The sequence below is a fragment of the Aotus nancymaae genome, unplaced genomic scaffold (genome assembly GCF_030222135.1).
Source record: "Aotus nancymaae isolate 86718 unplaced genomic scaffold, 86718_ANA_hifiasm-v0.15.2.pri h1tg000011l, whole genome shotgun sequence".
Lineage (NCBI taxonomy): Eukaryota > Metazoa > Chordata > Mammalia > Primates > Aotidae > Aotus > Aotus nancymaae.
This window is the reverse complement of record NW_026988422.1, coordinates 27,490,886-27,509,788: the sequence shown is the minus strand read 5'-3', so window position 1 is coordinate 27,509,788 and position 18,903 is coordinate 27,490,886. Positions and strand designations below refer to the sequence as shown.

Here is an 18,903-nt window from a genome sequence, read left to right as displayed (position 1 = left end):
TTATTGTGACGTTTATAGTAAATTTTAATGCTGGGTGATCTCAATATTACTAGTTGCTTGATAACTCTAAGTTGACTGATGGTAATTATCGGGGATTTGTTTTTATATGAATGTTAAAATGATTTTACTTTATCTCTCTCAAAAACCAGAAAAATGAGAATATGATGAAAATTGTAATATATTTATATTTTAATTTAAAAAGAATTTATATTTCTATATTAAATCTTCCCTACAAAAACAAGAGAAAAAAAATCTTCCCTACAAAATTATAGTAAGTTTATCCATTTATTAAGTGTTTATGCCCTTATATAAAAATTATATCTCATTTAATATGAGTTCAGTGTTTTTGGTTCAATTTATTCCTAGGAATGTTTGCAACTTTGATATGTATTTATGATACATACTAGGTTGAGCTATAGGAAATTACAATCAAATATCAGCAATTTCGTAAGACTCATCCTAATGAAAAGCAAAGCACATAAAATCTAATATACATAACAAAGTCAGTAAATTCATTTAAAAAAATGGATGTCACGATATTTTTAGGATCTTCTTATATATTTCTGATGAACAATATCTTGATATCAGCTATACAATCACATTACTCACACACACATGCTGAAAGACATAAAAATTATTATGTGTGTATATATATATATATATATATTTTTTTTTTTTTTCTTTGTTTTGAGAGGGAGTCTTGCTCCGTTGCCCAGGCTGGAGTGCAATGGCGTGATCTCAGCTCACTGACACCTCCACCTTCCCAGTTCAGGTGATTCTCCTGCTTCAGCCTCCCAAGTAGCTGGGATTACAGGCATGTGCCACCATACCCAGCTAATTTTTTTTTTTTTTGAGATGGAGTCTTGCTCTTGTTGCCCAGGCTAGAGTGCAATGGTGAGATTCGGCTCATTGCAACCTCCACCTCCCGGGTTCAAGTGATTCTCCTGCCTCAGTCTCCCAAGTAGCTGGATTACAGGAGCCTGCCACTACCATGTCTGGCTAATTTTTTTTATTTTTAGTAGAGACAGGGTTTCACTATGTTGGTCAGGCTAGTCTCGAACTCCTGGCCTCAGGCAATCCACCCTCCTCAGCCTCCCAAAGTGCTGGGATTACAGGTGTGAGCCACTGTGCCTGGCTCTAATTTTTATATTTTTTTTGGAGAATTATGATATTATTTGTATTTGAGACAAGTGCCCAACTGGTTTTCAAATTGTGTTCCGAATACTACCAGGCATGAAATAGACATCTAGCTAAAAAGGCTATGTTCTTTTAACTTCACTTCTTCATTCAACTAAACGTATTCTTTTCTAGTTGGTTTATATTTTTAGAGAGAACTTCCATGCAAAATTTCATTTCAAATATTGTATAAAAAAGAATTTTAGAACATATAGACTTGTAAGCCTATTATTTCAACTAATGCTAGTCATTCAACAAATATTTACTGAGAACCTATTATGTTTCAGGCTAATGCTTCACATACATCAGAGAATAAAACAGAAGAAAACCCTATCCTCATGCAATTTACTAGGAGAGTAAGTCACAAAATACACAATACACAATAAAGATGATAATAAGCCAAGTATACACTATTCATGAGACATAGGAAAAAAGCATAAAAAAACAGCAAGATAAAGCGAATCAGGAGTATGGGGGTAGGGGGAGGCTAGGTTGCCATATTAGGGTGGTCATGTTAAGTACTATGGAGTAGGTGAAGTTTGAACAGACTTGAAGGTTATTAAGATGCCAGCCAAGCAGATCTCTATGATAGGAGAATTTCATGTAGAGAAAAGCAAGAGACAAATACTGAGGTGAGGGTATGCCTAATGTTTACAAGGAGCAGCAAATGTCAGTGTGGTTGGGCCAACATGAGTGAGGAGGCCAGTGGCAGGAAATAAAAAGATAATGTGGCAAAGGCCTTATCTTACAAGTTAACAAATGTCATTTTGGAGATGTTGGCTTTTACTCACTGAAATAGTAAACTATTTCAGGTGGCAGTAAAGAAATAAAAAACGAACTTATTTTTAAAGGAACAGGTTAGGGATAGTTTTGGGACTTACTACATTTAAGATGTCAATTAGATATGTTAAGAGAAAAGGCTGAATGGGGAACTGGATATAGTCCGGAGTTTCACTGTCAAACTCCAGTTTCTGCACTAGAAATAAAGGGGAACACAAGTTATGTGGGTCCTGAAGCATATACAATATTAGAGGACATCTTTGGGAAACAAAATTTAAAATTATGAACATAAAATTAGGTAATAAGTCTGCATGTGTGAGGAATAATAAAGATTAAGCTTCTTTAGTTTATGGTTGCTATGGTTTGAATGTTTTTGTCCATTCCAAAATTCATGTGTTGGAAACTTAATCCTCAACGCAACAGTTTTGGGAAGTGTGGGGCCTATTTGGGAGGTGTTTAAGACATGAGGGCTTGATTAATAACACTATGAAATGAGCTTGCAGGAGTGAATTTTCTCTCTTCTGCTCTTCAGCCATGTAGGAACACAGTGTTCATTCCCTTTTTGTACTTCTGTCTTCTGCAATTTCAAGATACAGCAAGAAAGCCCTCGTCAGATGCCAGTGCCTTGATCTTGGACTTCCCAGCCTTCAGCGCTGTGAGAAAAAATTTTCTGTTCTTTATAAATTACCATGTCAGGTATTCTGTTACAGCAGCACGAAATGGACTAGGTAACTGTACATCTGTCTCACAATGGAGACATAAATTTTGCAGATGTCAACATATAAAAGGCAAGGTAATAGATAAGGAGAAATAAAAGACTCAAAAGAACTCCCAAGTATTGAGACCTGAAGTGTTAAGTAGATAGGAATAAGAGAATAAACTAGCAAAGGATTCTGAGAAGAAGCAAAGTGGAACCAAGCAGGAGGAAAATCAAATGTATATAGTATCCTGGAATCCAAGTAAGGAAAGTATACCAAGGAGGTGGAAGTGATAAATTTAAACAAATATTGTTGGTAGGCAATGTAATATGTAGACTAAGAATAGACTACTGGAATTAGCAAAATAGTCATCATTGATGTCCTTGGCAAAGAGTTTTGATGGAATAGTGGAGGAAAAAACTTGACTAGTGTGGATTCAAGAATGGGAAGACAGACACTGGGAGCTAGAGAATAGAGACAATACTTTTGTAAATTCTAATACAAAGGAGTAGACAAAATAGGGCATTAGCTGGTGGGAGAAGTGATATTAAGAAAGTTTTGTTTGGTTTTCTAAGATGAGAGAAAAAACAGTTGTGCACTGATGGGAATGAATCTGTAGAGAGCAAAAACGTGACAGAAAAAGAAGAGAGAAAAGGTAGAATTGCTGAAGGAATGTTTTGAGTAAAGGAAGAATGGGTTTAATGGATAAGTAAAATGAATGGTTTTAGACAAGAGCAGGGAAAATTCACGTATCGCAATTGATGAGAAGGCGTACTATATGAGTATAAATGCTGCTTGCTTCATTAAGTATTTGTTAATATGAGTTTGTGGAAGTTCACTTCTGATTGCTTCAGTTTTCTCAGGGAAGTAGGAAGGTCATTAACTGGGAGAGAAAAAGAAGCAAGAAACATTGTGGGGGTTGTGGTTGGGACACTTCTTGGAAGACTCCATGATCTCTAAACACTGGTGTTACAATGTGTACAATCTTCTCCCCTTGAGTGCGAGTGGGACACATGACTTATGTCTAACCACAAGAATATGGCAAAGTGATCCAATGTCATTAGCATGATTAAATTACGTTGTAGGGTAAAGGAGGTACAAAAGTTACTCCTGTGATTTTATTCAATATACGACACCATTTTTGCTGGCACACAATGGAGAGTCTCTTACTGGCCTTGCAAGACACAAACAGTCAAGTTTTTAAGGCCCTGTGGAGAGGGTCATGTGGCAGGCCACTGTGGGTGGCCTCTAGAATCCGAGAGTTGCCTGTAGCCAATAGCCAGTTATAAGTGTGGCCCTCAGTCAGACAGGTTAAAAAAAAAACCTCACAAAAATTGAATGCTGCCAACAACAACCTGGATGAACGTGGAAGCACATTAGTCAAACCTCTAGATGAGAATGCAGCCCAGCTGACACTGATTGTAGCCCTGTGAGATCACAAGCAAAGGGCTCAGCCTGCCTGGCTTAAGTCATGGCTGGGCTCTTGACCTACAGAAATTATAAGAAAATAAATGTGTGCTGTGCAATAGAAAAATTAACTAATACAGGGTTGAAAAGAGAGGAGAACTTGTGAAATTGTCACCTAGAAAATAAGAAAGTGAATAAGCTTGTGAATGACAGAATTAAGAATCTATTTGAGACTTGCAGACATGAATTTAAAGTGAGACCAGTTATTTTCATTTTCTGCAACCAAAGTAAGGGTGCTATATATGAGTTACTTATTTTCATGTGTTTTATACATTTTGATGTTTATTATATAATTTCAAACTAATCAGTAAATAAATAAATGTTTATAAACAAATATTTCTGAAATCTTTTTTTTATCCTTTTCATGAAATTTCAGAAAAATTCCAGGAGAGCTAACAACAAGGACCCTAAGGTTAAAATCAAAATTTAATTTTTGGTACCACTGATTGATTAACAAAACCATTTTGTTGAATCTTAATGGAGTGACTAGGTAACTTAGTATTAATAACTTAGAATTGATTGAATGCTACTGATTCTGTTTTTTTTTTAAGTTTTATTTGCAAGTTTAAACATGTTGCTTTAAAGAATTTGATCTCACTCATAGGTGGGTGATGAACAATGAGAACACATGAACTCAGGGAGAGGAGCACCACACACTGTGGGCAGTTGGGGAGGGCAGGGGAGAGACAGCGGGGGGTAGGGAGGGAGGGGAGGGTGGGGAGGGATAACATGGGGAGAAATGCCAGATACAGTATGCACCTAAAGTTAAACAAATAAATTTTTAAAAAAAGAATTTGATCTATTTACTATATCTTTATATCTGCTTCATATTTAAAATTCCATGTGTAGAAAAATATCAAACTTGTATCTTACAATATGACACACATGCACAGAAATACAAGTTGTAAAACTGTTAGTTCTTATAACTTTTCTTCTTCAATAGGGAAAGAAGAGGAATTTGATGTACTTTTAAGCAACAAGTAACTGAGTACTCTTACTAGAAAATAATTGTAAAGTAGTTTAAATTAAAGCAGACAGGCTTTAATTACAGAAATATTTTAGAGTTGAAAAAGCAGCCAATATACTAGAATCCTTCTAAAGATAAAACTCAAAAGCTTTAATAAGTAATTTGCTTTATTATTTACTGTTAAAGAATATTTTTCATTATTACTCGACAGATATTTAAGAAACTAAATAAACATAATCTAACATTTATATGATGCTTATTACATTCAAGCCACTGTTCTAAGAAGAGGTAACTGACATAAGAAAGGTTATACACTTTCTTAGGTAAACCCTATGAGGAGTTAATATTTGAATTTCACAGATGGGAAACTGAGACTTAAGGTAATGCCCAAGACTAGAGAGCAATGGCATGATGATGGCTCACTGCAGCCTTGAACTCCTGGACTCAGGCATTCTCCTGCCTCAGCCTCCAGGTAGCCAGGATTACAGGCAAGTGCCACCATATCCAGTTAATTTTTAAAATATATGTATTTTTAGAGACACAGTCTTGCTATGTTGCCCAAGATGGTCTCAAACTCCTAGCCTCAAGTGATTCTTCTACCTCAGTTTTCCAAAGTGTTGAAATTACAAGTGTGAGCCACCATGCCTGGCCTTAACCATAATTTTATAAGGCTTCTCATATGATAGTCTTTCGCTTTTAAGGAGGAAATTATTATAGAACAACACCGTAGTCAAAGAGTCTGTCACTCTGACCTATGGAAATGTGTTAAGGGGTCTCAAGATTAAGAAAGCAAAATTCAGTATGTATTAAAACATGTCATCATTTTAAAAGGAATAAAAAATATTTTTAAATATTGGAAATGCAGATCAAACTTACTCCTTGAATAGTTTTCTGTGCTTTTTATTTTTGGTTTTCTGCATATTGACAATCCGTTGTTCTTTTTATTACAATCAGCTTAAGATGGTCATATTAGAACCTATTTTCTTACCTTGGTTATACACTTTCAGATATAAGTCAGTATAGCAAAGCTAAATTAATTGAGAATATTGACAAGAAACAAATGAACAACAAAAAACACATTTCCTTCTGCCCTACTACATGATTAGAAACTACTGGAAAATACTGTTGGGGATAAAATAATTACAAACTATTAATAATATGAAAGATTGATGATTACAATTCTTTCAATGAATTATGGATTTTGTTTTGTTCTTCTCTTATATCTTGCTTCATGATATCCAAGAGATATTATGCTTCTTTGTACAAGAACAGAAGAAAACAGAGTATAAGTAACAGTGTAACAGAGTATAGTGGACAGAATACAAAATTACAAGTGATTTATTATTTCAAAATAGGAAAATTTATATTTGGCAGAGGTAAATGTACTTTATATAGAGAGTAAAAATAAATATTAGTAACTTAAATATATAATTCGCCTTTAAAAAACCATTTTATAAAGATTCTCATGCTCATATAAGAATAAATGAAAGAAAATACAATTTGGCTTCAAAGGCAAAATTAGTAAGAAGGTTTTCTTTTCTAGATCCAGGATTTTTTACTTTAAGAAAAATCATTAGTTTTATTTTTATTGTGGTAGTGTTTGTCATGTATACATTTGGAAAAGACAGAATGATAAAGTATAAAGGAAATAATAAAAACATAAAATCAGTTGTTTTCCTAAAAGATTTTTATACTATATAATTAAAGCTCAGTAAAAGATAAGGTATGTAGAGTGAAAATGTAAGTATATTTTTAAACCTCATGCATTTGTAATACAAGCTTGGTTCTCACTTTATGTAGTACCATTTCCTTCAAAGAGAAGTGCTGGGTTTTATCACTGGAGATGTGTATTTTACTAGCCAATTTATTGGGCCTAAAAATGTTTGCATTATAAAATACTTTTGTTTGAAGGGAACACTATTGCATAAAATGAACATCAAACCTGTAGTATAAAATATCATCCTAAATATAAGTTTTGCTTCCAGTTATTATATTTAAATCTTTCTTCAAGTTGCAGAAGCATTAGGATCAATCACCAAATAGTTCTGATAGTCTTATATTAGATGATATGCAAAAGCCACATTTATTATATTTAGCAAATATAGTTCAAAGTTAATAATTTGTTAGTCAACTATATGAAAAATATATTCAACAGATAAGCTTTTGTTTAATATTTAAATAAACCCATAAAGACTTGCATTATTAAAAAAGCAAAAATATTAAAGAAAGTAACATTTCTCACCTAAATGAAGCTCAACTCAGACAAAATAAAAATGTGTTTAATAATTTTAATAAATATATTATTCAACATTTGTCAAATTACAGTATGACTCTGAATTACATAAATATTTTAGATAATCTTCTTGTATTTTTCAAAAGTAACTACATTTTTGAAGAATGACCTACAGATAGTATCAAAACAATCATAAAATCAACTAATAAAATATATTCTACTTGTAAAGTTTGCCAATCAATGGAAATGCTAGAATTTTTTAAAGTACTATGAAAACACCATCTCCTGAGTTGTTAAACATTACTAGAAATGCTTTTCATCAATAGTTTAAAGTTGTTTATACAGTAAGGCATGTCTCAAATAAAAAGCAAATAAAATTGCATCCACTTTTAAAGATATACCTTTGCTCAATTTATACATTTATTTTTTACATATATGATATCCTTAACTTACATTTGAAGAATTCTAGGAAGATACAATAAGGGAGATTAAAAATACCAATTCAATGAATAGTCTTCAGAGCCCCATTGGGTAGTCACAATTTTCAGGAAAAAGAATTCTAGTAGTTTAATATCTGAATATAGTTTTTGTTATCTAAAATTAAAAATGCATATAAAATTTTAGAAATAATTGATATTTCTTTCTTAGGTTATTTGGAATCTGATTATGGTGCATATATGTGAATGAACGAATAAATCCTTAACCCACCATTATCTTTTTCTCCAGTTTGCAGGCAATCACCCGTGAAAAGTATGGTGTAGATGACAGGATGATACTGTACCTGATTAGCTCTGGAGGTGGTCATGGGATCAGATGGAGAGGACTTGGTGGTAGTTGGGGAAGATGGCAATGTCTGGGAAACAAAGCAGTTCAGGAGCAAATCAACCTTTATAAGCCTTAAACTGATTATTTAAATAAAACAAAATAAAATAAAATGTAATATAACGAGAACAGAATCCTATGAACAAATTTTTCTCCTACTCATTTGGATTTAATGGATTTTAAGATCAATTAAGTAACTAATGCATGTAAACATGCATGCATAAGCATGTAAAAATAAATTCATGACTTGAAATCATGATGGTGATTAATAAAAATTCACATGAGTACTAAAAGTATCCTGACCATATTCATGAATAGTAGTTTCATTTCTTTCCCTCTTGTTTTCTGGGGGAAAAGAGATGTAAAAAAAAATTCAAGAAGTTCAATGAATAAAACCAAAAGAGTCACTTTCCTATCAATGAATACAGTCGGAGATTTGAAGAAGTGGTGAAATGAAGTTTACTTTGGCATAAAAGTATCCACCTACTTAATATGTTGAACATCACCAACAAGTTGATTCCACATGAATTTAGGGATCCATACTTAAAAGCAATTAAATTTGAAGTTCTGGGTTCTTAATATCATATTATCTTCTAAAATATTAATTTTTAATAAATTTAGGGCCCGTCTGAAAATGTAAACATTAACCTCATATTAATAAACAGGTAACTGAAAGCATTCTTAAAAATTATCATATTTTTATCATTTATCCTAAAGAGTAAATTTAATATAGATGAAGAGCATATATATATTGTAGCATCATCAACTGCTTTAAAAATAAACACAAAAATCTTAGGAATCATAGTTATTGTTCACTTCACTTCTAAGCACATACACTTGCTAAACATATAATATGTTGTTATAAGGCCATCTACACATGTTGAACAATTCATTAGGATATTTTTAAAAGTTCTTATGTCTAATAGAAAAACCTTAAAGTGTAAGACGCTAAGAATTTTTTTAAGTGTCATATGTTTACTAAGCAAAATAGCATTGCTTATGTTACATCCTCAATAGATAATATTTCTAAACAGGTGAAATGGGATAGGTTTTTATACTAAAAATACAACTGTATATGGACATTATATTGTATATTAATAGATATATTTGTCAAAATTACTCAGATATGAGCAAAAGCATAACTTTAAAGGTTCAGCAGTGAAAGGAAAAGCAGATTAAATTACTTAAAGTCATATTTTTGCATTTAATGTTTCAAAAGTTTTTATTTGGGTACAATAAAGTCATTAAGAGAAATAAAAAAAGATTAAGAAATTCCCAGGCTTCTGGTTAACTCACTGTCCTACAACAGCAAAATAAGACTGGTTCTAAAATCATACCATGTTTTATATAGTCCACTCCTCAAATAATTCCTGATTCTTCTAAAGTTAAAACCTAATACTTCTAGGAAACCTAGACCTAATAGTGAGTCAAACCAAGATTTTTACGAAATCATATAAAAAAGGGAGTAGGTGAGCTACCATAATCAGTAAATCCTCAAAATTTTAGAAGTTTTCAATCTTTCATTTTCTATTTTTGCTTTTTATGATTAATTCTTGCTATTTCTCAAGAGAGATTTTATTTTCAATCATTAAGAATCTCCCTAATGTTTTATTTCCCATGCAATGCTTTGCTGAGACATGTGCTAATGACTCCATGCTACTATTTGCTCTATGAATTGAATAGTAAAAGTTTTATTTTTCTACATCTGGTTACAAGTGTTACTACAGAGGATACCTGGGAGGAGTTAATGTACATGTAAAAATCTGTTCGGTACTAATCTCAGATTAATAATGAAGCTGGTGGCTAAATACATGCCAAATAAATCTAGAGGTCATTTCTCCCAATATAGGTTAGAATCCATGTTGATTAATCTACAAGACGCACAATTCTATGTATGTTGAGTGCTTCTACTTTCATCAGAAGAACTATCTAATGGAAAATCATTCTGAAGTACTATTAGGTTTAATATGACCTTCACCTTGTCTTGGATACAAAGTCTCAACAAGGTCTTTTTTTTTTTTTTTTTTTTTTTTTAATTTTTTTTTTTTTTGAGACGGAGTTTCGCTCTCGTTACCCAGGCTGGAGTGCAATGGCATGATCTCGGCTCACCGCAACCTCCGCCTCCTGGGTTCAGGCAATTCTCCTGCCTCAGCCTCCTGAGTAGCTGGGATTACAGGCACGCGCCACCATGCCCAGCTAATTTTTTTGTATTAGTAGAGACGGGGTTTCACAATGTTGACCAGGATGGTCTCGATCTCTCGACCTCGTGATCCACCCACCTCAGCCTCCCAAAGTGCTGGGATTACAGGCTTGAGCCACCGCGCCCGGCTTAACAAGGTCTTAATTGCAAAGTACTATGTAGAAAAAGTTTAATCACAAATTAAACTTTTAAGTAAAATTAAATATTAAATGGTTCAGAATTTTTAATCACTTAGATTAATATGATCTTCTGTCAATTTTTATTGCCTTTCTTTTTGCTTAGCATATATATGAAATATTGAACATGCATTAATAATTGATACAACTCACATTCATAAAAATGTCCTTAATAATTGTGGTGCTGTTTCTTTCCCACAGGAATAAAATCAACGATTTTAAACTTCTAGACAATATCAATGTGCTTTAGATAATTAAGGTTTTGATTGGTAAACATCATAATCTGTTAAGAGGTTACATTTTAATACATTAATAGACAAGTAAAAATTATGTAAGTTTGGGTTTCAAGTTATAAAGTTGTTGAAATGTCACAGAAAATTGCCTCTAAATGTATTTTTTAAAGTCTTAAAATAATGAAAATGTAATGAAATAAAGATGTGACGAATCTTTCAACTATGATTCATATAAATATTTTTAAGCACAATAGGACACCTGCTTTATAAATTCAATTTACAACAATAAAAATATTCCTGAAAGTTTCATTTCTGTTGATTTTTTTAAATACTAGGAAAAAAGTGTTCTCATAAATAGCTAAATGTAAATATGTTAAAGTAATACTTGTAATGTAAAAGATTATTAAGTTAATGGAACCGGTATGATAATTGTTTTCAATCATATAGATAAAACCATATAGATTTCTTATGATAAAAACCATAAGAAATATTTAAATGTACAATATAAATGTGCAAACTGTTTATTTCCTTAATATTTTATTTTATTATTATCATTATTATTTTATAGAGATAGCGTCTCGTTTTGTTGCCCAGGCTGGTCTCAAACTCCTGGCTTCAAGCAGTCCTCTGCCTTGGCCTCCTAAAATGCTGAGATTACTGGCAAGAGCCACTGCACTTGGCCTGTTCCCTTAACATTTTATAAACAAACTTTTACATCCATTTACTATGCAGAGTTACTTAAAGTTCAGTGGTTTCATGTTAAATATGCTCTAGTGAAATTTCTGATATACATCATGAAGATGTAATTAACTGAATATCCACGTAATATTATATATTGATATATTAGTTGGAATGAAGTACACATTCCTACAATATTTTTTTACATTTTTCAAATAATGAATGTGAAGGACAAGAGTCATTTTCAGCACCATTTCTCTTTCAAATGGAAAAGCATAATATATTTTTTCTCTATATTACTTGAATGGCTGTTTAAGAATTCTTTAAACACCGAAGGGTGAAAATACTTATTGCAGAAAAATTATTAACAATTTAAAACAGTGGATCTTTTGGAATATAGTTTTTTTTAAAAAAATCAAGAATTTAACCATAGGTAATTAAATGTAGATATCACTAGGCTTTTGGAAATAAGTACAAGGTTATTACAAATTATGAGATGAATTCTTGTTAACAAATGACAGTTTTGCTGGGCCAGAGAATATTATTATCAATAAACACTGTAATAAACAAGACTTGCTTTCAAGCTAGTCTGCAGTAATAGACTGTCAAGAATCTCTGATATTTTATAGGCAAAGTGAAAATAGCAATGAACAACAAATCTCAATTGTAATTCAAGATGTATTACCAGTGAAGTAACATTACTGAAGTAATCACCTTCCTAAATCCCTACTTTGAGTTCTGTTAAATAAATCTGTATACTGTACCATTTAAAAATGAATGAAATATTTAAATATGTAATTGTAATCTTCAGCTTTTAATTTCTGACAAATATCCTCCTCTTTTTCCAGCATTTGAACTGTCTTGTAGCATCTGAACTAGTCAATTCACAGTTCTCTTTTCCTATGAATAGCTGTATCTACAAGCTCCCTAAAAGTCTGGATTTTTAGTGCAAGAGAGAACAAACTGCATAAGTGACTTCTTCTTCTTCCTTTTTCCCCCCCCACAACCTTCCATATTAATTAAAAGGGTTCTTCAGAAAAATATTAGGCAAATCTGTATTGCACAGGATGTCCCTTGACCAGACATCCAAGGTTTTTCATTATCTGGCTCCAAATCATCTATCTAACATGAATTCCCTCTCAACTCCAACATAAATGCTCCACTTCTGCCAACAGTCTCCTTACTATTCAACAAATATGATATCCTTTTCCCCAAATTCAGATTGTTTCACCTTCCAAAAAAAGTATTTTTCTTTCTTCTCCTCTAATTAGCCTATTCCTGTACATTCTTCAAGGTCCAGTCAAGTTTTCACCTATTTACAAGACTATTAACTGTCACTCTAGTCTGTATTTCTTTTACAGGCCTCGGAATTAATTAATTAATTAATTAATTTTGAGACAGAGTTTTGCTCTTGTTGCCCACGCTGGAGTGCAATGGCATGATCTTGGCTCACCGCAACCTTCGCTTCCCAGGTTCAAGCAATTCTCCTGCTTCAGCCTCCCCAGAAGCTGTGATTACAGGCATGCTTCACCACGCCTGGCTAATTTTGTATTTTTAGTAGAGACGGGGGTTTCTCCATGTTGGTCAGGCTGGTCTTGAACTCCCAACCTCAGGTGATCCACCTACCGGGGCCTCCCAAAGTGCTGGGATACAGGCGTGAGCGACCACACCTGGCCAGCCTCTGAATTTTTATAGCATATTGTTTCCATTGTAGTTTTGGTCTTTAAACACAATTTTACATTTCTATAAGTCATTTTAAGTACTTATTCTCACAAACTGGTCTGCAAGGGCTACAATTTAGTTTATTTTTCTAGTTACTAAGAAGGCATTTAATAAATTCATAGTTATTCATGTCCATGAATAATGAACAAATTAACAAGTGCTATTTTTGTCAATTTGTCGTGGCGACAGTAAAATTCTTTGGGTTAAATGAAATATTTTTTATATCTTACTTTGATCTTTTAAAATACAAGAGAATCTTTAAACATCCATAACCACTTCTTTCCTGATGTAGCTTTTAGAAAAAACACATATATGAATTAAGAATGAAATATTCCACAAGAGCTAATATATCAACTTATATATAAGGCTGTTGTGCTGAATTTCATTATTCTACTATATGAAAGACCTGAGAGACCAGTAGGTACTACTTTCCCAAGAAACTATACTTTTTTGAGAACACCCTCAAGTCAATAAGGGCAGTTTTCAATTGGGTAAAATATCTGGTTCATTCAATTTACTTAGTCTAAAACATACAAAAGCATCATACAAAATGTATTTCGATCTATTCCACTGCAAAATTTTAGACATAATTATTTTATACTGAATAACAGCATAATTTTTCAGAAATAAAATTATGGTCATTTATATACTTATTATTTAGAGAATAATCCAGCAAAGAGTAGTACATTGGTAAAACTGGATACCTAGAAAGTCAGAGAACCCAAACTTAGAGCAAAAGATCTGACTGCTTTATAATATTTTGGAAATACCTTTCACCACTTTACTAGATTTTTTAAGTAAAATTTTCAACTTTTATAATATAAAGAAAATATGTAAGTGTTAAATACAATGTCCTGTTAGATTTAGTCTTGTCTTTTTAATAAATCCTTTTAAATGACATACTGTCACATACATTACTGATTACATGAAAATATTAAATAACCAACAATAGTTTTAATTCCATGAATATCTGCAAGGCTCACAAATGGATGCACATACATAAAAGTAAATAAATCACTATTATTTTTATACTTAACCTGAATTCAAATAACATTATCCAAAAAAGGCAAATAAAAATAAAGCAAATATTTTAAAATCCTAGTCTTTATAAATCTATACTGGCACTGGATATATGATAGCCTGTAAATCTCATACTGCCATATAGAAAATTGGAATTTTAACAATGATTTATAGACCATTATTTAGTGGTATATTTGTTTTTATAAAAAATAGTAAAAATTCATATCATTATCCTGAACATGTTCTCAATGGTATCATACTACTAAATTTTATGTTTAAAAAAAAAATCAAGATGTTGGCTTCTATCCCTAAATGTTTGAACGTTCTCAGAGAAATTGCAAATGAAAAGGAGGAACTTATAGACTAGATTAAGGCAGAAAGCCAACAGAACTTATACTTCAGTGCTTATTCTGTAAACTCTTAGTCCCAGATGATTTTAACCCAAGTCTTTAACTATACTCCTACTTTTAAACTCTGGAAAAAGTCACAGTATTACTTTATTCAGTTTTCAAACTATTCTTTGTATTCACTGAGGGTAGAAAAAATAAACACAACTATAAATGGCTGTGAAAAATAAAATATCCACTGATATTTACAACTTTAAAATATTTATATTCTTCCATGTATATATTAAGGAATACTTCCTTTAAGCCTTATGAAGGGTATACAAATTGAACCATCTGACATTGACAAAGTATAATATGAATATTTTTGTATAGAATAACAACTACCTACTCATGATTTAAACATAAAGGGATTTTTTTTTTAAAGTAATTGGTAGAAAATTGGACATTAGTCTATAATTTGAAAATACATTGCCTAATTATCAATTTCTATGTTTATTTCATTAGTCAACATATTTATCTATATATTGGTAAAATTATAATAGATTTATAACACTGTTCCAGTATAATATTTTTTCAATTCAGAAACATGAAATTAATAAGACTTTGAGCTACATTTCAAATTTATTACAATGAACATGAATATTCTATAAATTATTCTGTGAATTAATGACTAATACATTTCTTTTGAAGCCATAGTCTGTGATAGTAAAATTAAGTCACAAATTAAGATACTACTAATAAAAGGGCAAAGTAGAAACAGTAATTATGAACATAATCAAATAAATTTATAGATGTAAAGAGTTTGTGGTGGAAGAATCCACCTTATTTAACATGAAATAATGTCATTTTCCCCCTACATCATGTCAGCCATTACTCAATCTTAAAAACTCACATTGGTTTTTCCCAAGTAAAATTGTTTTTACAAAAAATCTCATACATTAAATATAAACAATGGCCCTTTATGACATATATTTAAATACTACATAAGTTACACAAAACACAATAACTGATTTGTAACAAAGGACTGTATGGTTGATACATAAATTTACTGTACATATTTTTTTGATAAAAAATGTAGAACATGACAATAAAATTAACAAAACAGGAGCCTCTATGCATAATAACTATCCTGAAAACTACACGTATCACTAAAAATAGGGTATTAGAAATTTTGAATGATTCGTTTCAATACTTTGTTTAAAAAGTGATATAATTTTAAATAGATTCGATTCCTATAAATTAAATTTGTGTCTATAAATTTAAAAAGGGCACAGTCACATAAGTGCTCCTCAATGTAACACTAATAAATGAATAATTCAATTAATAAATTAATTGATCAATCTAAGGATGACACCTTGATAGTCTTTAAATAACTAAATGAAAACTCTGGTATGTTTTATGTATGGTTAAAATAAAAGTTTTATGCTAAGACCTTAAGGCTTCTTTTGTAATGAACTTATACTATGCTGTAGATATTTCTCTTTGATTTCTCAACTAAACACTCACTTGTTTGATGCGATCTGGATTAACGGTGGTCTGGGGTTGTAGAATGCTGACTGGTTCTGTCTTGGCCACATTTTGGGGCATTTCTCGAATTTTTTCTGCAATGAATCCATGAACTGCATTCAGTGCTTCAACTGTTCCCTGGATCAAGCACACTCGCTCAGTAGTACCTGTGGATAAAAGACTGATTTTTAGAAAATATTCCGTATTTAGCATTTAAAAACAAACTATGAAAAAGAATATTATATTGCCAAGAAAATAACATAAAATGTAGAACTCTAATTTAAAACATTTAATTGAACCACACGTAACATATACATGTCTCTTCTCATGATTCCTTTTGTAAATTCTTTTTTGGTTATTTTAGTCTCAAAAAGGGCATTTGGATTCCAGCAGAATCAGAGGTCCAGAGAAGTTGTGAACATATCACTGATTCATTAACATAACAAATACTTATTGAGTACTTATAAAAGAACTTAGGGTTAGAAACTGGTAACAAGCCAAAAAAGATCTATAAATCCAGTTTTCAAAGAGCTTCCTTTTCAGGGGAAAAAAACAGACATAAAACCAGATAATTGTAAGACATTACAATCTGAAAATAACGGAGCTAACAACACAGATAGTAGAGTTGTTCCATCACTTATCACACTCTTCCTTTAATCATAGCAACACTCATTACCTGATATTTTGCATTTATTTTTTACTTTTTCACTAGAATGTGAGCTCTAGGTAGAATGTAAATTTGTTTTGTTTTGTGCTGTAGTATCCTCAACTTTTATAATAGTTTCTGGCACTTAATAAGTACTCTGTAAATATTTGTTGGATAAATGAATGAGTGCTGTCTATATTGATGATATAATCTTAATAAAAAGACAGAATATTAGGATTAAACATGAAATTTAGATAGTTTATGAAACTTGAAACTCATAAATAATAAAGACATTATTAATAGTATTTGTTTCATATCTAGTGAATAAAATGAAAATATATGATGCAAGACAAGACTAAGGTAAAATTGGTTAGGTATAATACACAGGTCCTATGACCTATTTTATACTTTATAGTTATACATTAAGGCAATAAAAAATAATCAGTTTCTCAGGCTTATTGCAGAATCCTGGTATTCAACTGTAATCTTCTCAGTGACCTAACACAATATATGAACTCGCTTCTAAGAAATAAGTATTTCTTTTCTAAACAGTTGTTAAAAATACCAAAAGAATGGGATTTTAAAATTTGTAAAAGATTTTTTGAATTAATAGAAACATTTTCAATTACCTGACATATTTCCTTTTGGTGCTACTGCTTCAAAATTCCAAGATACTTTGTAAAAGGTTTTAAAATACATTCTGAAGGGGAAATTTGTGAAACTACAAATATTTAAAAAGTCATAAGGAGTTTATACTGCTTTAAAGATTCTGACACACAGACTTACTTTCTAGTAGTTTTGAATTTAAAATAATACTAAAAGAATATCATTAATACTTGTAGAAAACAGAATTAGATTATAGAAATTAGAAAGAGAAATAAAAGAAAAAATTATGGTGATATACCTAAATTGTCATGTTTAAACAATGAAAATTCAAGTCTATAAAAACTTAAGTTTGCTTGACTTTACAAAATATCTCAACAGAGAGTACGAATAGCTTTCATTTGTAAAGGTGGATAAAGCCTGAAAAACATAATGTGAGTCTGTGGATTTAATTTTTCCAGTTTCTCTTAATCAGCTTTTCTCATTCTTGTCTATCTTGATGTACATATTCTGGTTCCTGTATAAAATGATCTAGCTGATGGGGATACTCTAGGGAGTCTTTACAAGGTTGTATTAAGTGTCCAATAAATGACTAGAAAGGATAAGAACTGATCAATGTAGCTAAGACAAAGTGTTCTTATCCAGATCAGCAGACAATACAAAACATAGATCAGATTACATTCTTGTTTTTGGAGAAAACTACAGTGTGCTCTTTTGTGGATGCCAAAACAGTCTAATTTAAATACAGATTGATTAAAAAAAAAAGAAAGAAACAAACAAAACATGGTACTAAATAACTAAACAGATTATAAATCTATGTTGTCATTAAAATTCTGATAATACATACCATGTCAGACCACACAGTAACCCCTATACTTTTCAGATTATATAGACTAACAGATAGTAAGTGGAAATTACTGAGCCACAAAGAAATATGATTGTCTAAAGCTAAATTTCACATGCTAGCACTTGTGGGACACTTGAAAATAGTTCATAGGTTCACAATTGCAGCACATATTGTTTGCATTAGAACTATTGACATAAAAAAAGGAAAGAAAAAAGGAGATTCTATATCTACCACTCAGAAATGCTATAATCCTCAGAAGAGATGCTGTCATATTCTTTTACTGAACTTATGGCCTTTCCACTCAGAAAACACAAAACCATAATTTTTAGGAGAAAGTCAGAAAAAAAGGAGATTGTCAGGTATATGACCAAATTATGTTTAATAAAATGAGCCTATAAATCATAAAAGTTGCTGGTTTTGTAATTTTAAAGGCTGTTAGCTCAATTAGCGTCTAACTCAACGGCCCATTATTTATCATTTTACTTAACAGTAGCATTTACTTCTCTTTGAAGGAAACTAGCAACAAGAGATGAAGACCGGTTACATAAAAGTACATGCCTATATTTTGTATAAGATAGAGGTATATAAGACACCATTAATTAATTACCTAATTTTTTCAGAGTCTCACTTTGTCACTTAGGCTGGAGTGTGATCTTGGCTCACTTGGCCACCTGGGCTCAAGAGTGATCCTCATGCCTCAGCCCTCCAAGCAGCTGGGACTTCAGGCAGGCACCACCATGCCTTGCTGATTTTTTGTATCTTTTGTAGAGACATGGTTTTGA

The 18,903-nt window shown here is 31.5% G+C and overlaps 1 protein-coding gene across 7 annotated transcripts in view; it reads right to left on the bottom strand.

Moving 5' to 3' along the window:
* Positions 1 to 18,903, bottom strand: part of NOVA1 (NOVA alternative splicing regulator 1) — a 134,623-nt gene that overhangs the window by 18,252 nt on the left and 97,468 nt on the right. For 4 of the 7 annotated variants that reach the window (XM_064374714.1, XM_012468236.3, XM_012468245.2 and 1 more), the window contains 2 exons: positions 16,026 to 16,192; positions 8,103 to 8,174 (listed from right to left, as the gene is read on the bottom strand). In XM_064374714.1, the coding sequence (XP_064230784.1) occupies positions 8,103 to 8,174; positions 16,026 to 16,192 (239 nt within the window). Of the gene's footprint in view, positions 1 to 1,620; positions 2,610 to 8,102; positions 8,175 to 16,025; positions 16,193 to 18,903 lie in introns of those variants that run through there. The other 3 variants (XM_064374715.1, XM_012468255.3, XM_064374716.1) reach the window with 2 other exon arrangements.